Here is a 26,102-nt window from a genome sequence, read left to right as displayed (position 1 = left end):
ATGCTAGCCCCCGGCTAATGACATGTGATGCAGTGTGTTGTAACCGTGGCCCATCTAGACAATCATGTGATTTGCCGTGGGCATGAAACGTCCCCCCAGCTGTGGGATTCGATGCTTTTACGGGCTGACAAGTGTGTTTATTAATCACCACACACTCCGATCTATATTCCACTTCACACGCTATCACAATGCCCCCATGGGTGAATGTGTGACAGTTGATATGGAATATTAATGTGATTTCTTGCTCCGCCGGGTGCACTGGTCTGGGCTCCGGATCCTCTTCCTGTCTGATGCTATTGGCTGAGGACCTCAGAGGGTACGAAAAGGCTGAGGAGCTGCACAGTCAGGCCACCCTTTGGGTATTCATGTCGTGAGAGGTGTTTTTTTCAGTATTTATCACACGTTGCTGTGGCATCTCGCTTTTTCTGCTAGTAGTGACTTGTGCTGTTGCATATAGGACAATATGTGGTTATTTATTTATTTTTTATGAAAGGTTACACTGTCTAGTAATAAGTAGAATAGTGGCTCCGTTTTTGCCACGGTGAGTGCACATCCCCTACTCGTATACAAACATTGTGCTATGATGCTTGCATACTACGATACACTAAAATTCGATTGAACAGACTACTCAAAAATTCCACAGATACCTTTGTGAGATGTTTCCATACCTTCACAGGTGTGTCATCAGGGCCAACTGCCTTTCCAATTGCGTTTCTAACTTCCCCTTCACTAATCATTGTTGCTTTCTGTTCCACCACGATAGCCTCTTTCTTCTCTCTCGTTTTCATTAGTCATCAACTCATCAATTATTTTCGTCTATCAAACACACTACTAGCACAAGTCAACATAGTTCTATCTCTCTCCTTAAACACCCTAACTTGTTGCACGTCTTTCTTATCCATCCACCATTTTTATTCGGATTTTCAAGAAATGCGAAAATAAAACTGAATGGAAATGCTCGAAATTTGAAAAAGGGCCAAAATTTTGCATCAAAAAAAAAGTTTTTACGCTTAGACGGGGTGGATTTTAAAGCATATAGAAAAAAGGGCAATGCGAATTATGGTTATGGAACAGGTTTTGTGAATAAACGCTGACAAGACCGGACATATGTCGCACGTTTGGACCGGATATTACGTCACACGTACGTTTGTAGTCAAAAAGCAATGGCGGATGATAATGTAAAGTATGTTTGGCGGGGGGGGGGAGGCAGCACGGTGGCTGACTGGTTAGCACGTCCGCCTCCCAGTGCTGAGGACGTGAGATCGAGGGTGACCTGGGTGGAGTTTGCATGTTCTCCCTGTGCTTGCGTGGGTTTTCACCGGGTACTCCGGTTTCCTCCCACATTCCAAAGACATGCATGGCAGGTTAATCGAACACTCCAAATTGTCCATAGGTGTGATTGTGAGTTTGGTTGTTTGTCTCTGTGTGCCCTGTGATTGGCTGGCAACCAGTTCAGGGTGTACCCTGCCTACTGCCCGAAGCCAGCTGGGATAGGCTCCAGCACCCCCGCGACCCTTGTGAGGAAAAGCGGTCAAGAAAATGGATGGATGGATGGATGTTTGGGGGGGACAACAAAAAAAAAAAAATTTTGGAATGAATTAAGGAAGCGAATATTATTGCAATTTTTTATGGAAAACAGCAAAGAAACACTACGGTTTATCAAGAATTACATACAACGTCATCGCACTGTGCAGTCGCTTCCTGTTCTTTTTCTTTTAAATTACTGGTGGAGCATATTTCTATGGTGTATACTGCCACCTACAGCGGTGGAGTCCCCTCTCAATATTCGCAAAAGAAGAACAGATGGAAACGGGCATAAGTTGCATGTCCGTTTTGTGCATTTTCACAAAATTCGCTTAAAAATTTCGAATCACTTGGATGGAAACCTGACTTAAATCTGGCAACCTGTAAAGAACTCTCTCTCCTTCTTTACTGTCCAACCTGGCATACACGTCGTCAAATTAGTCCGACTAGACCTTAGTACCTCCACTTTTGCCCTGCGTCGCATCTCTGTCTATTCTTGCCTAGAAGTAAGAGATGGGGTGAGTCTTTATTTTAAAATGAACGCACGTAACGTGGCATCCATATTCCTACTTGCATATCCTACTGACTCTACTTTCTATTTAGTCTCTTATCGATTTACTACTTTTATATTGTGCCCCTATGTTTTGTGTTACAGCTTCAGGTCGGTGTAATTTGCGGCAAGACAATTTAGAAAAACATGCTTGGATGTTAAAATTTCCGTAACAATAACCTGTAAAAGTGGTACCTATAATGCTTACTAAATTAAGTCACGTGAGGTATGCGGAAAGTTTGAATTCTGAGGTTTTGTATGACATACGTGGTACATTTGCTTGTTTTACTTTTACCTTGTGTACCCCTGAGAATTGTGCATATTTTTGACTGTAATACCTGGAACCAAAATCCACTCACTAATTTAGGTATTCTTCTTATGTTTGTTAGCAAACTCATATTTCAACTCCCATCATTATGTCTTTGACATTTATTTCTACTAGGGCTGATCATTTATTGTGCCAGTTTAATAGGTGAGAAAATGGTTTGTTTACCCTCCTTATGCTGTATGATTAGTTACTCTTCTGCCCAATTAGGCTCTGCTCCTTTGCACCCCACATTTAGGTTGTTTTGTCCAATGCAATAGACATATTTATTTGAGTGATGCAAATGTGTTGCCTAATGTTGAAGCAGATGTGTGGGGGTATACGTGATTTATTGCAGCTCATTGCTTACAGATGTATGCCCACTACGTATAAATGCGCATATGGCCCATTCGTCGAATGGTGTTTTGCATGCTTTGATAAATATAGATAGAGTCCCCGCAGAGGGTTGTTTTTCTCGTTTCCAACGGCCCATCTAAAACAAACACGCAGAGTGTTTTCTATTCAGCCGCTTGCCTTTTTAAAAGGCACTTCAATCAAGAGAATGGCTGTGAGTCCTCTACTACATTTAAATGTTGCCTTTTGAGCGGCTGCTGCTGTGAGAAAACTAGACTAGAGCGTGAAGACATTCAATGTATCTCATGAGATTTGTCTGTAACCCGATTAAATCAACAAAATGTCATTGCACCTACGTGAATGGGGCGCAGCATTGAGGAGACTGTTCTGCCAGCTCAATTAGCGATTGATCAGATTGCTGGAAATGAATGTAAATGATTAACAAAAGTGGAGATAGAAATCTGCAAATGGCTGCAGTGGAGGGGTTTGTTTGATCGATACGGCATGGATGGAAAGCTACAGTAGCCACAAATCAGAATAGAAAGACACTTAGAAGAGTGCAGACCGCCGCCAAGGTAGAAAAATCGTGGTGCGCTTGTCGACACAAAGGAATCGTGGTCAAGAACATTCATCCATCCATTTTCCTAACCGCTTAGGGTGGGAGAAGGGGTACACCCTGAACTGGTCGCCAGCCAATCGTAAGACACACATAGACGAACAACCATTTGCACCCACAATCACACACTCTAAAAACAGTTGGGTCAAAAGTAACCCAATTATGGTCTGATCCACTTTATGGGTCAATTTGACCAAACTTTCTTACAATTTTTTTTGCAAAACAACCCAGAAAGTTGGGTCAAATTCACCCAAGTAGACGATCCGACCCATCTTTTATGCAAAATGACCTTTTTTTGTTGTTGTTTGGTGCAAAAAAAAAAAACAGGAAGTTGGATCAAATTGACCCAAGTTGTTTTATAGAAAATGACCCAATTTTTGATTCAAAGTTGTGTCAAATTAAACCAAGTAGAGGATCGGTCCATTTTTGACCCATAGTTGGGCTATTTTTGATCCAACTGTTTTCAGAGTGCACCTACAGACTATTTGGAGTGGTCAATCAGCCTACCATACATGTTTTTGGAATGTGGGAGGAAACCGGAGTAAACCCACACAGGAACGGGGAAAACATGCAAACTTGGTTAAGAACACAGTATAATTAATAATTAGAAATCATTCATTTTATTTACATGGTCTAGGTGAAAGTGTATTACGACATTTACAGGTATATGAAAGTGATTTGCTAATTCTCAAGGTTATGAAATGAGTAAACACGATTCACACCAAAAACTAAAGCTTTGATGGCTCTACCAGCCTCTTCCAAACAGATTTTTTTTTTAGTTCATCATTATCCAACTGTGCCTTTCACACAGAACCAAGCAAGGTGTAATGTTCATCAATGATTAACGAATTAGATGTGTGACAAAAAAAATATACTTTTTGGAATCTAGACAATTGTTTTCAACACATTTACATTATTTACTATGGGAAAAAAAAATTAACTTCGAACTTTGAACACTTCACAAGAACGAATTTATTTGTATTTTCCTAAAAACAGCTAAAGAAGTGATAGCCTGGTTGTATCCAATATAAGTCAATGTAAGTGAATGTGGAACACATTGGAGGGAGAATAGTAAAAGACTCCTTGGGGAGGGGGGGGCCCTGTCAGACATAGTTAGAAAGAATCAAGAGTCGGCCTCTGTGTAACCCTATTTTCCGTGCGTGTGTGTGTGCATGTGCGCGCATACACATATCTGATCACTCTGTGCAGCCATCGGAAACCACATTATTCTCCGGTACTTTGTACAGTGCATTAATCACAGGGACCCTTGAGCGCTCCTTGGGCTCCAAATATTCTGACCTTGAGGTTACGAGAAAGACATTAGTCCTGATCCATTCAAAGTATTGGAGACAAGGCGGGCGGCAGAGGGAGGAGGCGGAAAAGCTTTCAAGGTAATGAAATTCTCCCATAATTTAAAGGAAAAGACTTGCAGGGACAAGCCTCAGCCGGAGTAAGGGAGAAAAAAAAAGATTAAATTGGATTTTTCTTTTTCCTTTATTTTGAATTATGCGTAAGTACACGAGTGGGTGGGGTGTGCCTTTTTTCTCATCTTTTTTTCAAACAAAAGCATGATAATAGCATTAACATCCAGAATGAATCGAATCATTTCCAATCCAATTAACCTTTGACAGAATGGATGAGTGGCCAAGAATGAGAATGAAGATTTCAAGGAGGGGCTGGCGAGGGAGGCAGCAGAGTACAAGGAGGATTGACCTGTAGGGACTTTTGGGGGTCGACTTGCATCGAGTCCAAAGCAAGAAAATTAGTTGCAGCTTGAATTAAAATAACACAATTTCACAGGAGTAAAGTTAGTATTTTCCTAAATTTGCAATACCACCGTGAATAGATCCAATGATGGATGAGTGAACGCTAGGGTTTGGACCAAATCAACCAGTTTCAACTTGACCCAGTTCGGTCATAGTAAGTAAGAAAGCAATTTGACCTTGGTTGAACCCAATTTGGCATATGAAGCCAATCACCAAACACATTTACCAACCAATCAAAACGAGATTGACCAGAAACGCCATAATGGTGAGGTGGAACATGTCTTAGGGTAAAAAAAAAAAGAAGAACAAAAGATTTGTGTTGTTTTAGTCACTATACCATCCCCCCCCCCCCCCCCCACCAAAAAAAAAGACACCAATTTAAACTATCTATTTTCAATACTGCTCTTCCATAATTGTGTCTCTGTTGAGCTGGAGCCAGATTACTTTGGGAAGGAGGCAGGGCATGTTCTGGACTAAGAGCTAGTCAAGTTTTTTGCTAACGTCTAGAGCTAACGATGACTTAATATTACATCCAAGTTAGTTTGCGTAGCATTGTCAAAAGCAAGATTCCAAAATAACGAACGTTCCAACATTTTGTTCTTTTTATTGTGATTTTCCGTTGATATAAATAGTCTTGGTCCTACGTCGGACTTGAAACACTCTTGTGTCTCGTTTGATGTGGTTTTCCAACAACACGACTAACTGTACAGACGCTCCCCAACTTACGAACGAGTTACGTTCCGAGCGATCGTTCGTAAGGTGAATTTGTTCGTAAGTTGCTTCAGTGCTATATTTTGTATTATAATTTATGTTTAAAGAGAATACGTACAGTACTGTACTACGTATGTTAGAGAGAGAGAGCGAAAGACACACACAGTATGTACATGTACGTAATAAGATAAATAAAATGAAGTTTAACTTACTTTTGGAAGATGTACTCGATGCTTAAGGATTTGATGGAGGAGGAGGAAGAGGAGGATTTTATATCATGAGTGGTTCTTCGTCGTCGCTGGAATGGGCTTCAAAAGTTACTTCGTCCTCCGTAACTTCAATGTAGGAAGAAGTTGAGGGTCGAGGAGAAGAAGATGAGGGTTGATGAGTATCTTCCTTGGAGGATTTACTAGAAACTGGCCGAAAGATGCGATCTAACGACGATTGCACAGTTTTCTTCTTTTTTCATCATAAATGATGCGGTAGCACTGTATGGCATCATTCAATTGATTTGCAACCTTTGTGCAACGTTCAATATTTGGGTCTTGCTGCTCGAAGAGTGCGATGGCTTCTTCATGGGGACAGGCGTTTCTTCCTCCTCCTCCTCGACACGTTGCTGAGCCTGGGTGAGCTCTCACAGCGCCAAGCGTCGGTATTAGCGGCGGAAAGAAGCACTACAGTACTCGGAAAAAGGCGCGCAATACAAAATCTAACTTACAGCATCTCTTTCCGAAAATTTTGTGACATGCGCGCATGCGCGCAGACATGTTCGTATGTACCGCTGTTCGTAACTCGAATGTTCGTAAGTAGGGGAGCGTCTGTACTTTTCAAAAGGGACAAAACAAGGGTATAAAAGTTAAAAAATTACAGAAGACATAGGAATCTTTGAAAGTACCCCAAATGGTGCCATGATGACGAAAGGGACAGACAATAACAAGGAGCTCAGAGGACATCAGCATCCTCTCCCTCACTTCCCTCCTTTTGTCTTGTCGCGACCGTTCTGACTGATAGTCGAAGTGGTCCGCAGTTAACCCCACTTATTGGCGATGCTGGCTGCCGCAGCCGCTCTCCCCTCCATCCATCCATTTCTATTCCTCCCTCACTGGCTCACACACAGCTGCAGCCGGTCCATTAAGTTAATTAAAGGCTCCATTTTGAGCTGGAGCCTGCAAGCAAATACGAGTGCCAATCAATACATCTCGGGCTTATTTTGTGGGAGGGCAGAAAGGGGAGGGAGGGGTGGGGCTGATTTGTTGCCTTGGCAGACAAGCCATGTCCCTCTCTGTCTGTCCTCTGTCTCTGTCTAATTTTGCAGCTGACCCAACCCCCCTTCCAGAATCTCCTTCCTTCTCCTGACTGTGTTGGCCATCGATCACTTTGCTCTCCTGTCTTACCTCTAGCAACCCAGTGTCTTTCCCATCTGCCTACGAGTAGTCGCAACTCCTGTGTTTCCCTGGTGTGTCGCCATCTGCGCAGAGGTGTCAGCTGCGTGGGAGCCGCAACCGTGTTGGGAGGCAGCCGACACTAACAGCGAGTCCGGAGGGGATGAATGCGAGCTTGGGGGCCTGATAAGGAAATAAGTATGGCCATACAGAATGGGAAAGACCCATGATGGAGGACACCATTAAAAAACATCCCGATAAAGAATGAAATGCAGTTTTCCACATTTCTATCCACCACAAGTTTATCTTTATTGATTCCACTCAAGTTCAAGTCATTGAGATCTGATTTCAAGTCAAGTTCGAGTCCACAAGTTCGAAGTCCAAGTCCAGATGAGATCAAGAGTACGCCACCACAAGATTAGAGAAATGTTCTTATGAAACCGAGCACAGTGTTGTTTTCTTTCCCTAATATGAATACAAAAATGTGAAGACACGGAGCTGGGATCTTAAAAAAAAGAATACTGTCGGGTGGCAACCTAGGTTTTTTTTGTGGTGCCTCTGCAAGTGTTGAACTAAGTTCGAAGTGGGTTCTGTATGTGTCCGAAATGGTCTTCTATAGGTTTGCTTCATAACGCCAATTCTTGATGTTTGGTAAAGCCACATTTTATAACCCCACTGTTGGCTGAGATGAGTGAAAGAAAAAGAGTTCTCACAGCCAGGTTAACCAATAAGATGGCTTGCTGCCCGGTAGCCATGGTTACCGGGTGACCAATGTTAATGCCGGGCTATTTTTATAATCGGGGGAAAAAATATTCAAGTTTATTTTGAAGATCATTTTCTGGGACAACAACGCGGTTGGACTCGGTCGAGTCGGTACAAATAGTTTGCAAGTCGAATGGCCGAGTCTGAGATCAAGGAGTCCGAGTCAAGTCAGAGACAACAAAAAAATGTGTCAACGACAGCGCCGCTTATCCACATCCGAAAGTCTCAGCATAATACGTGACATACTGGTTGGTGGAAAAGTCACATCATTGCGTTATTTTCATGCTAAAATGCGTAAAGTTCACAAATATAGAACATTACTGCAGAAAATGTTTTATAAGGGGAGAAAAACAAAGTATTGCATGGTTTCCAAGCCAGGACCAAATAAGTGAACAAATGTATATTGATCCACATTGTAAGCAATATATAGAAATAAAAGCTTCATAGAGCCTCTATTTTCTCCCCACTGCACTGAAAAAAAAATCTATTTTTTTTCCTATTGTCTCGTGCCACAGCAAGAGAGCAGGGCCCACAGGCTAAACAACCATCATTAGATTCACGTGGTGTTCGTCTGCTATGAATGATGGCAGCGGGTGGCCCACTCAAGATCACCAGACAAGTCCTCTCTGCTGGATACCTCCATTGCAACAGTCTCTCCATTCCCGCGGTTACATCATCAGCATGGAGCGTGGCGAAGCTCATCGGTCTTCCCGGCAGCCGTTTGACAATTCCCTCTCTCTCCCTAGGGAAGCGGGCGACCCGTGTGGGCCTTGATGGCGAGCCAGTGTTGTTGGAGGGCCCTCTCCTGCAACCGCCCCCCTCCTTTGTTTTCCAGATAGTACGCCTGGTGCTTTCCCACTACTCTGATCTACACTCCCTTCTTTGCAGAAAGAAGAAATGCCCAGGGGGGCTTGTTCATATTCTCTCCTCTGATTGTGTTTTCATTTTTTTTTCTCCTGATGACACAGAACTGCACCTTCCTTGCTCTCTGGAGTATCCATCCAGCATTCAGCCAGGGAGTTGGTGAAAACGCATGGTTAACCCCATTTTATTCTGTCTATTCAAAGGTTCCCCTGACAAAGCTCGAGCGCTCACAGCAGATAAGAAATGATTCACATGGAGTAAGAGAGGAGGTATATGTGGATTCAACATAAGTAAAAGAGTGGGTCATTTGATGGGGAAAAAAAGGGAGTATTGTGCTTAAAATGAAAAGTGAGGCTCTAAAGAAGTATGCACCGCCATATTGTTGTGTACTTTGAAAACACTACGCACTTACAAGGCCTTTTCAGGTCGCGTTTTCTATACACAAAGCATGGAAACACTCCGGGTGTTTGGTTCTGGCATTGCCTAAACCAGGGGTGGGCACACTCGGTCCTCGAGGTCTGGAGTCAGCAGGACTGGGGCCCTCCAGGACCTAATTTGCCCACCACTGCAGAGAAGTTATTTAATGGAGCCCCAGAGTTCCAAAGAAACATGGTGAAGCAGTATTTAGCTGTTATGCAACCCGCAAATGCCAACAGAAATGAATTTAGCTCCGAGTGCCAAGCACTTTTAATGATGTACTTTTACTTATGTAAAGCACATTGATTACAACCATCACCACGTGAATCTAATGATGATCATACCTTGCTCTCTTGCTAATATATCTATAGCTCCACAGCTAGCTACTGTAGCAAGTAGCATGCAAGGCTAACCCATCCAGCATTCAGGATGTTTGAAACCCTAACCCTGAGGGACCACTATTTTACAACAGCAAAGTGTGCACTCACCAACCCAGATTCTACCGTTGGCTACAATTCAATGCGAGATTCAAGCAATTTTAAAATTGAAAGAACAACTATTCCGAAGACAGGACAATGCGACAGCAATGCGTCTGCTTTTTATAAGTTTTCATATAATTGAATGGCGGGCTTTGTAAAACACTTTTGACACCGTATTGGGTATAGATAAACCACTATATAAGTCTTCTCCATTTACTATCCATCCATTTTCTTAACCACTTGTCCTCACAAGAGTCGCGGGGGTTTGCTGGAGCCTATCCCAGCTGGCTTCGGACAGTAGGCGGGGTACACCCTGAACTGGTTGCCAGCCAATTTCAGGGCACACAGAGACGAACAACCATACTCACAATCACACCTATGGACAATTTGGAGTGTCCAATCAACCTGCCATGCATGTCTTTGGAATGTGGGAGGAAACCGGAGTACCCGGAGAAAACCCACGCAAGCACGGGGAGAACATGCATACTCCACCCAGGAAGGCCGAGGCCCGGACTCGATCTCACGTCCTCTGCAATGGGAGGCGGACGTGCTAACCAGTCATCCACCGTGCCGCCCCTCAATTTACTATTTACGTCAAATTGTATTTATTTTCCATGAAAAACCTCTTGCATCAAGTTACAAATTCAACCGGAATTCATCCGCTGATGTCGACACAATTAGCGAATCAGGATTTTAGTAAAGAGTCCAGCCTCTATTACTGATCGATACTTCTGGTCATGGTGCATTTTGTTGTCCCATCATAGAGGAGCTGCACTATGTGGGCAACTTCTGTGGGCTGCATTTAGCGCCCCATGCAGCCACTAGTAGTGATGTCACCCGTGAAGTCCGTTTCTGAGAATTGGTCTGTCTCCTGGTACCGTTTCCATGGTATTGACACTGCTGGGAAGACATCATGGATGTAGAAGAGTCGCAGTTCCTGAGCAACTTCTGCTGAAATACCTTCTTGTAACATTATTGACAGAATACTTTTTATTTATAATTTAGAGACACGTTATAGTAAAAAAATATATGTGGTTGTGCTTGTCCATGTGCATACTATAGTTGAAGATTTATTGGCGCGTAAATGACAAATTTGTCCACAGAAGCGCTGCAGCTGCAAATTGACACTGGCGCAGGCTGATTTAAGGGAGCTGAGGTGCGCAATATAGCTGTCAGGAGAACACGTTATCAACAGCAAGGTTCGCCATATAAAAATGCAAATGGTGGCGGGGGAGAATTGAGAAGGAAAGAAATAAGAGCTTTCCTCCGACGCATTTTTGGTATTGACCTCATCTCTCTTTGGCCTCCCTCTTTTATTTCGTTTGCTTCCATCTTTCAGTCTCATATCAAGCATGCGCTCCCTCATCCTTTGTCACCCTAACCACCTCATTTCTCAGCGTCCCTCCCACCACCGCCCCTCCTTCTCTCCAACTCTCACTCTGTGTAATTCAATCATCACGAGGAGATGGATATCCATCCCCCAGGAGCGCTTATGCTCTCCATTTCCTAAAGCGCTTGATCAGATTAATTGATTAACCCCCTCCCCACACACACACACACACACAAAACCAACGCCACCCCATCCCCGCATCCCCTCTGCCAAATGCGGCTGTAGTGGCGTGCTGGAAATCAGGTTTGCATTGATATTTTTTTATGAAATGCCGTTTTTGCTTTGCCCCAGACAGACCTCGTAAAAGCACAAAAGGGCAATACATAAAATACAAGCGCTAGAGGGTGGGGTGGGTGTTGTTGGGGTTGTATGGCAGCCTGCAGGCCAATCGAGATTTATACAGCAGACAAAACTATAAGTGCAGGCGACACGGATATCAAGGGAAAGATAAAGCAGATGAGGCGATCAATGACATGAAATCAACAAGGCTATTTTGGCGGCGCACGGCAGGCTTGTCTCCAACTATCAGACCACACAGACAGGAACAAAAACGTGTTCAGGTGTTTGTGATTGGTACCGATACCAAGTATCAGTATAAGGCCGATACCTGGCCTTATTTTAAGGCATCAGTACTGGCAAAAGTGGCCAATACCAGCATCCATTCCTATCAGAAGCTATCCGATTTGATGCCGAAGGTGGTGCAGAGAGCGTATGCGAGGCAATGCAGACCTCAGCTCATCCATTATAACCGCGAGCCAAGCGGCTGCCATGTCTACGGAGTCCCCGTGGCGTTGTCGCTCCCTTCTCTGGCACATCCCTCTCCCTCTTTTGGCACTGCAATATCGTAGTCGATTACTGTGCTCTTCCGGGCCCCGCCTTAACATAAGGGCCAAATGCACGCACACATACACACGGGTGCGCACCCACAAAATCGTCACTAGTCTCTCTTATCTATCTGCCGCACATGTTCTCTATACGTGTAAAGCTTTTACCTGAGCGCGCCATTACAGCGGAGGCTTTTACCTCTCGAGAGCCAAATTGCCTTTCAGACACAACCTTTCCGTTTTAGACTTGTCCTTGACATTTAGTTTGCTTGCATTCCTCCGCGTACTTATAGACTCACACGAGCTATGAAACCCACACAAAAGTACAGTAAACTGCACCGTGATGCATTATTTGCTGTCATTTAGCTCTCATACATTTTTCTGTTTATGAGACACGGCAGCTTATCAGGAGCAGTCGCATCGCGGGAATTTAATCGCAACAGGCATCTGATTAAAAACACTGCTAGAAAGATCAGAGAGGATGATAACAGTCCAGTGTGGCCTTCTGTGAATTGAGAGAGGAAATATGTATGACATGCAGTAGTCAGTAACGTACGCCGCCGCACCCTTGATGCTCGGAAGAAGAATTGCGAGGGGAGTAGGAAGGGAGCAGACTTTCGTAAGACTAAAACATGATAGGAAGTACTGTAGAAAAATCACTTTTTTTGTGTGGGTGATGTAAATAAGCTTTGTTTTTTTTAATTGTAAATGACAATAAAATAATATAATCTATCCAAAACCAAAGTTTTCAAAGCCTTGAGTTATTTAAGGCAAAATATTAGGTGTGCAACAAGACCGATTTGAACCGCATCACAAATGCAAAATATTAATAATTATTATGAATTTATTGGAGTCAAATACACAGCTCACTTTATAGCTAATATATCTATGGGAGAGGCGTCAAACTCATATTAACGCAGGGGCCACATGGAGGAAAATATATTACCAAGTCAGACGGACCCAGTCAAATCATGGTATATACAGTTATACACAGATTTTCGCTATTTGCAAGCCAGCCCTTAAAGTGAGGCTCAATTGTAAATATATTGTTCCAGAAAGTAACACGATTGAAAAAAACACTTTGCATGAGTTGCAGTAATTGGATGTGTGTCATATTCAGCACGTTTGTTTGATTACCAGTATATATATTTTTTTAAATAAACCGTAACTTTAGGTTTTGTGTGAAATAATGACATCCATGTTAATTTCATGTACAAGTTACATTGCTCATCTGGGGGTTGCTTGTGAAATTACATATTTATGTTTTGATTTTGGCCGTCTGATTATTTGGGGCGACGTTACTCTTTTTTTTTTTTTTTACTTTACAAGATCATCTCACGGGCCGGATTAAACCCCTTTGCGGGCATAATCCGGCTAGCGGGCCGTATGTTTGACACCACTGATCTATGGTCTCCACAGCTAGCTACTGTAGCAAGTAGCATGCGCGCTAAACCATTCAACATTAAAGATAATGTGTCACGTAACATCAATTCCGAAATGTAAAGGAGCATCCAACTTTGGTAATTGGACTGTTAGAAAACTGACATATCTTCAGAACTAGGCTGCTGTTGTTTTTTTTTTAAATCGAATTAAGTGAAAACCATCACCCAAGTCCTCTTTGTAGGTGGGAAAAACTGAACTGTCACCGCTGACATCTTCTTGACTGTCACAGTCACGCTCTGTTGTCTCCTTCTCTTTGTTGATATTTCGTTGTATTTTCTCCTTTTCTTTGTATTCTTCAATGGTTCACATCTTTTTTTTTTTCTCAGTTTATGCTGCGATGCGCATCTGCCAGAAAGCAATTATTACTCTTGTCATTTAACACAGTAAAATGCTCATTTGAAATGGTAAGAATAAACTGTTGGAAAGGTTATCAAAGTTGATCTTATTGAGAAATAGAAACAAAATATACATACTGGTTATTTTTGCGCTCCTCAAACTCCTCCCCCTGCCCCGTCTTACTTTCTTCAAGACTTTATTTGCAGGGTGACCGATCTTTTAGACCGAGATTGATCTGAAGCCGCTCTCTTGAACCAGTGCCTCGAGGGCGGCTCAGTGCAAACACGAGGAAGCCCCTCTCTACTTACTGCTATCACGGCTACACATTGTAACCACTTTGCTAAGCACACAAACCAGCAAACGGGGACTGGCTCTACCTGGGAGGCTTTTATACAAACCTTAGAAGGCCGCAGAAATCAAAACATTAGGTGAGGTATTGAGAAGGGAGAGGGATCAATAAAGAACCTAATGAGATATGACAGCAGTTTCGTACAGCCCCGCATCACATTTGCTTAGCGCCGTCCATGAACAAAGCGCAAAACAAATACATTACTTTTGACAAACGCACGGATCATTTGAACATTTTACATCAATAATTCATGCCGACGGAGACCCGTTTGCTCGGCGTCTCTTTTTGATGCTTTGGAAAGGAGCTGGGAAAGGGCAGCGTTTGTTTGATTCGAGCAATGTTACATACAATGGCTGAACGTCATTATGATGGTAAAGTTATGGAACGGCTGGCAGCGTAAGCGGGAGCCGAGCTAACGCGAGATGGTGATTAGGAGAAGGCATCCATCCCACACACGGAGAACCATTCAGCAGCCTAATGGCTCTGTGGAGGCTTGCACTTTGATGCACATACTGTATATACATACAGCACGGGAATGCATACACAATTACACACTGTGATTTATTCATTTTTTTCCCCTTGTTTTTTCGTGGCCGAGTCCCTGCAGAGTTCATGATTGATGGATTGTGTGAGTTGTGCTGTGACACACAACGGGGGATTGGAGTGAGTTAATCCACACTGCCTCCTACAGGACGACAGCGCACACTGTAGCTCTGACTATGTGACAATGTTTTACAACAAGAGTTGATACTTGCAACAAGTGTCATCCAAGACAACAAGTCTGCTATAACAGGAAACAGCAAGGACGGCATGCTGAATATCTGCTTTTTGTTTTTGTTGCAGCTTCTTAATTAGGCCTCCGTGGCTTTCATACTTGAGCTCAAGTTGCATCCTCAAAAATGAAAAAAAAAAAGTCCATCTGAACCAAAGTTGTCATTTATTTTAGCCCACTGTGTCTAATTAACATGATAGGCCATGCATTTAAGGCGGCTCCGAAGTCAGAACTATGGAGCTAATGAGATAAGACCAAAGTGTCCAGACAAAAGAAAACAACAAATAGAGCGGACAACTGAGGCCAAGTAAATCAAAAAAAATTCTTCCAAATGTGGATAAACAAAAACATGAGATTTTTTTTGTAGTCAATGCTAATGTGAGGAGTCATTTTGTTGATTAAGCGATTACATCATTGATATTTTTTTTCAGCATACTGCAGTGGTGGGAATTTAACAAACCGGCATAAAAATAAATTAAAACACAAGATTAAAAAAATACAACTCACATTACAGTGAATCTTGTTTTAATTAATGAGAGCCTGCCTGTTTCTCTTCAACAATCCAACTGGTCTCATGTTGCATAGCGTATTGTCTTGTAAAACAGATTTAGAATTTGAAATGCACAATAATATCGGTAGCCGATAAATATCGGCAGTTATCGGCCAATTCGACATCAAAAAGAAAAAACTGATCATAAAGAAATCTGCCGATAATTATTGGCAATTGTCAAACAATTTGAAGTCATACAGATAAACCAAATAATAAAGAAATCCGCCGATGATAATGATAAACATGCCACGTTGGTCCATCTCCTCTGGTTGTGCCCAACTCCTAAACCCCTCCCCTCGCCTATTTTAGTGTCGCATATTTGTGACGTCATAATGCACGAGAATTCGTGTTCACAGAAGATGCATCATGGCGACATGGCGGTCTTTACTGTGTCTCCCCAAAATGTTACCCTCATGGTTTTTTGTTGTTATTGACTGTTTTGTTTTGGCAAACTCAAAATGAGTTACCGGTTGTCTTTGAAGCAGAAATATCACTAAAATTCATGGTGCTTTACACAATGTTTAAATGTATTTGAAGTTAGACTTATAGTAGGACTCAAAAGTATTTTTGTATTCAAGTTAATTTTGCAAATATTTATCAGCTGATCGGTTATCGACATTGGCACTTTCTAAATTATTGGTATTGGTTGAAAATAGCATTATCGTGCCGCCCTAATTTGAACAAAAATTAAAACAAGTAAATAGCTCCCTATTGTTTTCCAGAGTAAAAAAAAGGTTTCGAAATTTTTGAAATATCCGAAGCGTCGAATTTTCACTTACCTTGGTTTCAATCTCAAACAAAAAGCAGAAGGTGCAGAAAGTTCGCAGAGTCAGCAGCATCTCAAAATTAAAATGAACAGTTCTCTGAATTGAATTTTTTTTACATTGGTCTATTACCGGCAATCTGATTTAAAAAAAATAATTTAAAGGCTAATACCAATATTCGTCAAAATGCTGAACATTTGCAATGATAATCAGTTAAGCTGAGTAATAAGTATCGTTCTCTTGAATCTATAAACATTTTCTGGAAATGCGCACATGGAGATAGTTTCAGTGACCGTTTCCCATTAGTTCCGATTTTACACGGACCGGCAATCATTCGTTGACAGAGGTGGGAGGCAATCTATCTGTGTGGCCCGGTACCAGATAGTACGGGTCCGCGGACCACTGGTTAAAGACCACTGACTTCGGTTAGCATGCCTACCTTCCAAGCGATGCGGTTGCCTTTGGTGTCATGCTCCAGTGCCATGGGGAACTCCCCGCGCTCATAGAACTTCCGAAACATGGTTGGCTTGGAGGGGCGCTCTTGAAAAGCCCCCGCCGGCGGGGGACCTGCCACCTGACCAGACACAAAAAGCCGACATGAATAAAAGTACAAGCAAGCAGACTGAGCATGAGAGGTGTTGTTTTATAAAATTAGAACTGACTCGCACGCTAGAATAGAATTAATCCCACGACTCTTTCTTTTGAGTAATTCAGGGGGGCGCGAGTGCACGCTACTGTGCAAAACACTGGTAGTGCATGTTTGTGTGTGCATGTGTGTGTTCGCCCTGTAGCCGGAGGCATTGCCAGAGGCATTGTTAGCATCATTCTTTCTCTGCCTCCGTGGCTGGATGTGTGCTATTACTGTGTCACTGAAAGACAATAGGAGTCACCTTTGCCACACCATGTATGCTGTTGTTAAGCTTTTGGTTACTTTAACGCATAACAATCTTGAATTCTAACATCATTTTTGTAATAATAAAAAGCTTTAGACAGGCAGTACCTCAAAGGTTGAAAAAGGTGCAGGTATTAAAAATACAGATATGGGATACATTAAAGAGGAAGTCAAGTCAAAAAAATTTCTCTTACTCTTTACTCTTTACAATGTTCTATGCAGACTCACTAGCCAAAACACGGTAGCCTGATTAATATTGCATTTGTGGAATATGAATTAAACAGAAAAAATCCACCTGTTTTTATCCATCTCTGGGGGCGGCCATTATGTCTTGGATTGCCAATTGCTGTCAACTAAAAATGACATCACAGAGCCCTTAGACCAATGGTTCTTAACCTGGGTTTGATCGAACCCAAAGGGTTTGATGAGTCAGTTTATGGGGTTCAACGGAGGTCAAGACACAAATGATTTGTGATGATGCGTCCCGTTTGGCCATTATTGGCCACATATCTGTGTTGCAGGGAATTTGGTGCACTTAATAGTTGACTTGTGGTTGTTGTGATGGTTCGTCATGTGATTTGTTTATTATTGTAACCCCTTCATTCTAATAATGTAAAAGAAAAAAAGGAAGTGGTCGGACGAATATGTGCAGTATGAATTCACATGTATAACGGAGCGTATGGAGTTCCACAGGGTTCAATTGTGGGGCCTCTGTTTGTTTTCATTGCATCTGTTGCCCCTGATTTCCATCTTAACCAAACAGTGGTAGTTGTTTTAAAGTGCTCTATGTCTATAGAGTCAGCGCCCTAACTGCATGATTTTCAATGCTGTTGAGCAATTAATTGTAGTATAGCACAACTAGCTATCTAACAAAACTAAAGGAACACTTCTAAAAGATGCATGGAGATACGGGGATATGGGGTATACAATAACACAATACCAGATTCCATGAAAAGGCTATTCTCGCTGTTCATTTTGTTAGCCTGTCAACCTTATACCTATGTCTTTAATAAAAATAAATAAATAATCATATTTAATTTTCAATAAAGAAGGGTTTGATGCATGTGCAAAGGAAACGGGTGGGGTTCAATACCTCCAACAAAGTTAAGAACTACTGCCAGTTGACAGCAAGTGGCAGTATAATGAAAAATGGCTGCCTACTGACATGCATAAAACAGCTGTATTTTTTCTGCTTCAATCATATTCCACCAACGTAATATTAAATCAGAATACTGTTTAATGTAGACTAGTAGGGGAGCATAGAACATATTATTGTGAAGACTTTTTTTGACTAGATCTCTCTTTTAAATGTGGTACAAATTGACATGAAGAGTGACGTCAGTGTACACGTCAGTGATTTTAAAGCACACAAAAAAAAACCATGGGTTCCAAGTACTTTTGTCTAACGTTTGCGAGTGTTTGGGAATTTTTGTTACCATACCCAGTGTGGACCAGTTTTTTGGTGAAAACAAGGGCTTCAATTTGGATCGTCCGTGACAGGTGTCATTGCGCCCATTTGTTGTCCAGTTAACAAGTGGTCTATTAGGTTAGCATCTTGTGTTAGCAGGCAACCTGCTAGCTGCATGTGAAGCACCACAGTTTGTGAAGGCTCAATGACTACCTAACATAGAACACTCCTTCCGCGCACCATCTGGGTCACACTTCCCATAACTGACATGATAGTTACAGTCATTAAACCTGTCATTACCACCTATCGAGAAGCAGCATTTTTTCAGGAGCGCAAACAAATGTGCATCGTTAAGAGTTAACACTAGTTATGTTCCGCCACACAACTTTACATGTAATACTCTTACATCACTCTCTAGTGTTGACTGTGTGTTGCATAATCCAACACATAATCATTTTATATAAAAAAAAAATAATAATAAGGTAGCAAAGAGAAATCACCAGGATGATGAAAGCTAGTGTAGATGGAGCTCTACGTTGCAAAGAGAGACTCAGCTATTACAGCTGCATCGGTTCAAAGCGCTAGTTTAAAAAAAAGTCTTTAGAGCGCCGGGGAATTGCACTTCAGTAATTTTCACAACCGTTTGGAGACTTTACCGGGCAATACTGAATAAAATGCTGAGTTAAAAAGGCAGTGCAGCGGGAGACTAAATAAAATGTTGCAAGCAAATTATTTCTTCACCAGCCTTTTCATTTCAATTGTTTAATGTAATCTGTGTAGAGGTTTGCTTGTAGCAACAGTGCATGTTACAGCAACAAAGAGTAGCTTTTGTCATAACCTTTGTAGGTAAACTGAAAGGAATGTTTTTTGGGTTTTTTTCATTTTAAGCGCATAATTGGCTCTATGCTTGCCTCATGAAAAAACAATGCACCTTGTCAACATCAAGAGCAAGTGGGGAGAAATGAATTGTTTGTTTGTGTCTTTAAGAATCCAATTTACCAGCTCGGTCCGGGAACATTTAGGGCCCTTTAGGGTCAAGCAAGAACACAATTGTTTTATTTTTTGTAATAATAAGAAAATTCATGTCATCTGTACTCATCATTATTATCTCATGATCAGCATCAATGCAGCAAAGCCCTAACGTCCAGGTAGGCACAATGGCAGTCCAGGCGTGCTGCATAGGGAAGCTAAAAATAGCTCCATCTGAGGCAACGAGCGAGAGAGAGAGAGAGAGAGAATGAACCCAGACTGCACTGACTGGCTGAGTGGCTTTTATGGTCAGGAATGATGACGCTGCAGTCAATTCCATGGCCTGTGTTCATGGCTGAGGAATTACAAGCGTCACAGCTATTTTACTACTTTCTCTTCGATTATCACCGACGGTCTGCAAAAAGGGACAGAACAATATTTTATTTTCACAACAGAAGCTGATCACTTAGCTAAAGATTTAAACTCTCATTACTATTAGCTTAAACAGAACTGTTCACAGAAGTAGCAATTTTTGGCATTATACTGTAAGATAGGTTAGCCTTAAATTAGGGTGACCAAATTTCCTCTTAGTGTATGCCCGGACATCTTCATATGTCCGGGGATGCTTTATTAATTCATGAAAATGTGCGGATTTCATTAAGTAACAAATGGGAGGCAGAGTGCAACATGTTACCGCAACTGGTAAACCGCAAACTGCTCCCGTGTCGATCACAAGGGGTGTAATGGGGAAAAAAATTCAGCTTTTTGTGTGTGTTTTGTTATTGTTATATATCTTCTTCTTTTTAAATAATAATAAATAAATAAAAAACGAGGTCAGCTTTTTATGTACCTCACTTCCTGAGCATTCAAAATACAGGGAGTCCTCAAAATACGGCGGAGTTCCGTTCCTACGCTGGCGATACAACCCGAATTTCGAATTAAGTCAGATTTCACTGTTAACTCTTTGACTGCCAGACGTTTTCAGAAAAGGGATGCCGTGGGTGCCAGCCGATTTAAGCATTTTGACTGATCTTTCAAGGTCCACAGAAAATGATGTGTTTGGACTAAGGAAACACACATACTACTAAATGAAAGATTGGACTCCCATCTTTCATCAGAAAAAAAAGTTTGTTTCTACCTTATTCCGTTTTTCGGTAATCAACAAAAGAAAATGGTTAGTTTCACCTCTGTTTTGAAACAAACGTCTTTTAACGTCTTTGGCACTCCTCCCTAGGATTTTACTAAACGTTATTTAACGTTTATGGCAGTCAAAGAGTTAAAGTCGATATTTACATCAAAATACTTTATACAGTAATTTTCCCCCAAAAATATTTGCGCAATATTTTGTGTTTCTGCATGGATATTCATTGCTGATAATTAATAATAAATAATTAATTCAAACTTAAACGCGGAAATGTGACGTGCCTGATGGTGAGCCGACCTGCTCGATGGACGTCTGTTGCTGGAGGTAACAACAACACCCTATAAGGTCACTAACATCCCATCTCATTGTCATAAACAGCTTTGAAAAACAGGAGAAACCAGGAAGAGACAACCGTCAGAGATGTGCTCCCCCGCTCCACAAAGGAAGCCAAAAACAAGCCTGTGCGGCGACAGAGCGCAGAGATGGAGGTTGCGTAAGGCAATAAAGGGAGGAAAAGACTGCTCTGTGTGCTCCTGGTGCACACATCAGGGAGTCATAACAAGGCAGCAGTGGTCAGATGAGCTCCGGGCTGTCATTTCTCTCCCTCACCTTCACTCTTCGTCCAAATCTGTTTCCTTCCTAACGCTGTTGTCCAGCCCAGCTGAGCTCCGCCATAAAGAAGTCCCGGCTGCTGCAAGGCCCCCGCAGAGGCAATAAATGCACAAGCGTGCGCGCCACACACATGCTGAGCCTCCCGTGGGCGAGCTCCCGTAGAGGTGATTGAACACCAACCGGGTCCTGGTGCTGCTGTCATTTATAAAGGTGTCACCCGGAGGAGGGAGAAAAGAAAAAGGAAAAAAAAGAAGAGATGCTCCTACTAAACCACATTAGTATGGCACCTCCATGGCTCACCTGCTTGGGGTTGACACATAGACCGAGGGTGGCAGTGGAAGGGGAAAGAGGGGGGAGATAGGACTCCGATAAAACACAGAGAAGAAATTGGTACGAAATGTCAGGGAGAGAACAAAGACGCCAAGTAGCGAGGAAAATGAAAAATGGAGATGAAGTACGGGTGACGTTGAAGAGTTGATAGCGAAGGAAGCGAGAGACAGGGGAGACAAGAGGTTGTGGCTCATCAATTCTTGAGGGTGAGTTCAGCGTGACGGGGGTTTCCGCGGCAATATAGGCGATCCATCACTGTGCCAGGGCCTCAGACTGGCTCTCTCATCTCGCTCGGCTCCTCAGCCTCACCCCCGAAACATCTCACCCAGAAACATCCTCCTGATGGATGCGTGGTGAGGGTCTGCCTTGCAAATGAGACTACATTAATCTCTCTCTTCATTTCCATCCTTCTCTTCCCATCCCTCTTGCTCTTTTGATGCGATGCCTTCGCGTGGCGACCAGGCTGCCACTTCAATCGGGGGCCGCGTTGCGTCACCTGTTTTGCTGACAGCAAAAGCGGGGAAGCAGACACCCGCCCAAGCTCGCTACATTTCGCTGGCGTCCTCGGTTGAGAGGTTATTGAAATCTGCCTTTCCTCGGGGAGGGAGCAGGGGAGGCCAGTCGTGGAAGATGGAATAGACAGGCCCGGGCTTTTCTGATAAGGTCAGCTTGCACAGCATCTTGCACAGGCAACAAATTAGCTCACTTTATTTGCAGTGGAGTGGGCACTGGAGCACTGCCGAGCCTGTTCTCATGAGTATTTTGCAAAAAAAGGTAATGTTGAAACTGCTTTTGCATGTCCATGACACTTCTGTTTGGTGCACATATATATATATCAATATATATATATATGCAATATATATATATCAATATATATATAAATATATATATATATCAATATATATATAAATATATATATATATCAATATAAATATATATATATATATATATATATATATATATATATATATATATATATATATATATATATATATATATATATGTATCAATATATATATATGTATCAATATATATATATATATATGTATCAATATATATATATATATATATATGTATCAATATATATATATATATATATATGTATCAATATATATATATATATATATATGTATCAATATATATATATATATATATATATATATATATATATATATATATATATATATATATATATATATATATATATATATATGTATCAATATATATATATATATATATATATATATATATATATATATATATATATATGTGTGTGTGTGTGTGCGCGCGTGTGTGTGTGCCCACGTCAAAATTTAGCAATGCATTTCATAATGCATATATTTGTGGAGACTGGGGTCAAGTTGGATTTTACAATTTAAAAAAATGTGCAGAATTTCACAAGTTAGTTCACGTTAAAGATTAGATCGCTCTTAATATGAAAATAAAAATGCACTGAGCTGTCATCGTCTGACAGATGCAAATATGCCATCTAGTGGCAGAGAAATGACCTCAACAGAAATTAATATCATGCTCATTTTTTTCAGTACTTCACAGTACATATTTTTAATTTCTCTCAAACTCAATTTTAGGATTTGTTATGAAATTACTGTATAACTAAAAGATGCAGCCATATTTCTATTAGTTTAAGATTTTTCCCCACTTTTATGTTACCAAGAGTATGAAACGTAGAAAAAAAAATTATTGTACATTTTATTGTACATTATGAGTTAACTATTGAAGTCATGTGATTAATTACAATACCATCAATAGGGGTTTTGTGTTCATGTTGTTAGAAAATAGCTCTGTTTCAATTAAAAATAGTGCTACATTTCCATCTTACTCCACTGCACTGTACTAATGGCCTGTTTCTGTCAGGTGAATAGGAAGGAATCTCCGTTACACAGCCATGTCCAAACAATCATCCAACAGCATAGTTTTGCTTACTCATTACCTCTGCAGGGCAAAAGACAAGACTGGCTGGTGGGAAGCTGATCCCTTTCAACAGAATAATTAATTAATCTCTCATGACTAAACAGCATGAAACGCATGAGTTTGCCAGTGAGCTTTATTATGTGCAGAAATTAGCCGCGTTGTGAGGGGCAAGGTCGGATGAGAGCAACTGAGAAAAGAGCTCTCCGTGGCTGATTTTATGCAGCGCTCACAAGGCCGGGACACAACAGAAAGGAGCACTTTTACAGTTGTCACGATGTCAAAGGCTTTTGGATCAACAATATCGCGCACACAAGCACAAGGGCAGCAGCAGCGCTGTTGGCTGTGAAAAGTGACGACAATGCAACGCCGCGACACCATTACGCGTCCGGTGTCACTACAAAGACACGAGCATGAAACAGCTGACAGCTACCTGCTATTGAAGGCCTTGAAAGAATGTTTGCTTGAAAGAAAAATGTCAGCGCTTCAAGGCCCGTAGAACGCCCCCCCTCTGTTTTCCATCTCCTCTACAGTTTAACACAATCCCTTTGAATAGCGAAGACATGATGTCATAGGAAGAACTGTATGTAGTGTTTTTTTTTTTTTAACTAGCGTAGAGGTAGTGAAAATGTCCTTAGTATTTTACATCTTCTCTGCGTAGCCAACTTATCAGCTAGGAAGCAGGCCAGTCGCGTGCTTACGGAGCCCCATTGGCTGATTCATATCGCCAAACAGTCGAGACGATGGCATGCGGGGAATCAGCTCGCACGCCAGAGGAAGGAGAGAATACTATATTGGTTCCTACTACTTGGACAGCAAATGGACAAGCCCGTGAGGAGAAACTTATGAGGAAACTTAAAGGCATCGATAACCCAAGAAAAGGTGCTCACCATTCACTTTCAGGCGAATCCAAACAGCTCAACCAGCTACATTTTTCATGGATGGAAAATCAATGTGAACAAGCTGTACAAACTCATGGGCGAGATCGCCAGGAAAGAAATCCAAACAACTCAACCACCCTAAACTATGAATCCATGTAGTTAAAGTTGCAATAATTGGTTAAAGTGGAAGTCGACCTTTAACATTTTTTGACAATAATATGTTATATGTAACCTCACTAGTCTAAACATGACATTCTGATTAATATTACATTTTTGGAATAAGAGTTATGAAGCAAAATCCAGCCATTGTTATCTATATCAGGGGGCGGCCATTTTGCCACTTGCTGTCGACTGAAAATGGCATCAATGTTGCTCAGATAACTCAGCTCAGCTTCAGAAAACAGGTGAGCTGTGATTGCCTGAGCCCTGAGCAACATTGATGTACTTTTCAGTTGACAGCAAGTGGTAAAATGGCCGCCCCCTGAGATGGATCAAAAGAGCTGGATTTTGCTGCTGAACTCATATTCCACTGACACAATATCAACCAGAATATCATATTTAGACCAGTGAGGCTACATAGAACATATAATTGTCAAATTGTCAATTGTCGATTCATATCGCTTTCAAATTGGACATTGATTTCATAACCTAAAATACTTCACAAACGAGGCAAATTTTGCAAATTTAAATGGAAACCATTACAATGAAAAGGCTGTTTTGCTATAATTCACAGGTGGCTAGGCTTAGAGATTAAATAAGTGGGTCTTAATCACATAAAATGAACATTACATTTTTATTGTCTTTATGAAAAAAATCCTCAAATAGTGGCTGTTCTATTGTACACACACACACACACACACATTAAAAAGTGAAAAAGCACATTTGAGTTCAGTTGCTAACCAAAACATTAGCGCTCACAGAAGTATGCAAAACCGGTTGTAAACGAGAAGATTTTCCAAAATGTAGAGCCTGCATATTTCATCATGATTAGCGTTCGGGTAGCCTTTGACGTGTTCACTCCACAATGTTGTGTCTGTTCATGTTTATGTCCCGGGCAGCTTCGCCGCACCTTTCGGTGCTTTTACACTTTCTCTTGTTTTACAACGCTTGCAAAATGGGTTATACACAGTGTCATGACAATGAACAGTTGCTAACCAAAACAGTAGCGCTCACAGAAGTATGCAAAACCGGTTGTAAACGAGAAGATTTTCCAAAATGTAGAGCCTGCATATTTCATCATGATTAGCGTTCGGGTAGCCTTTGACGTGTTCACTCCACAATGTTGTGTCTGTTCATGTTTATGTTCCGGGCAGCTTCGCCGCACCTTTCGGTGCTTTTACACTTTCTCTTGTTTTACAACGCTTGCAAAATGGGTTATACACAGTGTCATGACAATGAACAGTTGCTAACCAAAACAGTAGCGCTCACAGAAGTATGCAACGCCGGTTGTCAACGAGAAGATTTTCCAAAATGTAGAGCCTGCATATTTCATCATGATTAGCGTTCGGGTAGCCTTTGACGTGTTCACTCCACAATGTTGTGTCTGTTCATGTTTATGTTCCGGGCAGCTTCGCCGCACCTTTCGGTGCTTTTACACTTTCTCTTGTTTTACAACGCTTGCAAAATGGGTTATACACAGTGTCATGACAATGAACAGTGGGGTGCATGCATGCATGTGTGGTCAAGAAAGAAAGAAAGCAGCACAATCTCTCGCCGTGGCTGTTAAGAGAGAGCATTGATGCAGCGCATTGTCTTTCCAGTCCTAATCAGTAACAACACC

At 41.6% G+C, this 26,102-nt stretch overlaps 1 protein-coding gene across 1 annotated transcript in view; it reads right to left on the bottom strand.

Moving 5' to 3' along the window:
* Window positions 1–26,102, bottom strand: part of pacrg (PARK2 co-regulated) — a 164,893-nt gene that overhangs the window by 122,954 nt on the left and 15,837 nt on the right. Inside the window, exon 2 of the mRNA XM_077580322.1 lies at window positions 16,597–16,731. Coding sequence (XP_077436448.1) covers window positions 16,597–16,731 — 135 coding nt within the window. The remainder of the gene's footprint in view (window positions 1–16,596; window positions 16,732–26,102) is intronic.

The sequence above is a fragment of the Vanacampus margaritifer genome, chromosome 1, assembly GCF_051991255.1.
Source record: "Vanacampus margaritifer isolate UIUO_Vmar chromosome 1, RoL_Vmar_1.0, whole genome shotgun sequence".
Taxonomy (NCBI): domain Eukaryota; kingdom Metazoa; phylum Chordata; class Actinopteri; order Syngnathiformes; family Syngnathidae; genus Vanacampus; species Vanacampus margaritifer.
Note: the sequence above shows the minus strand (reverse complement) of the source record. Positions and strands in the feature narration are given on the sequence as shown.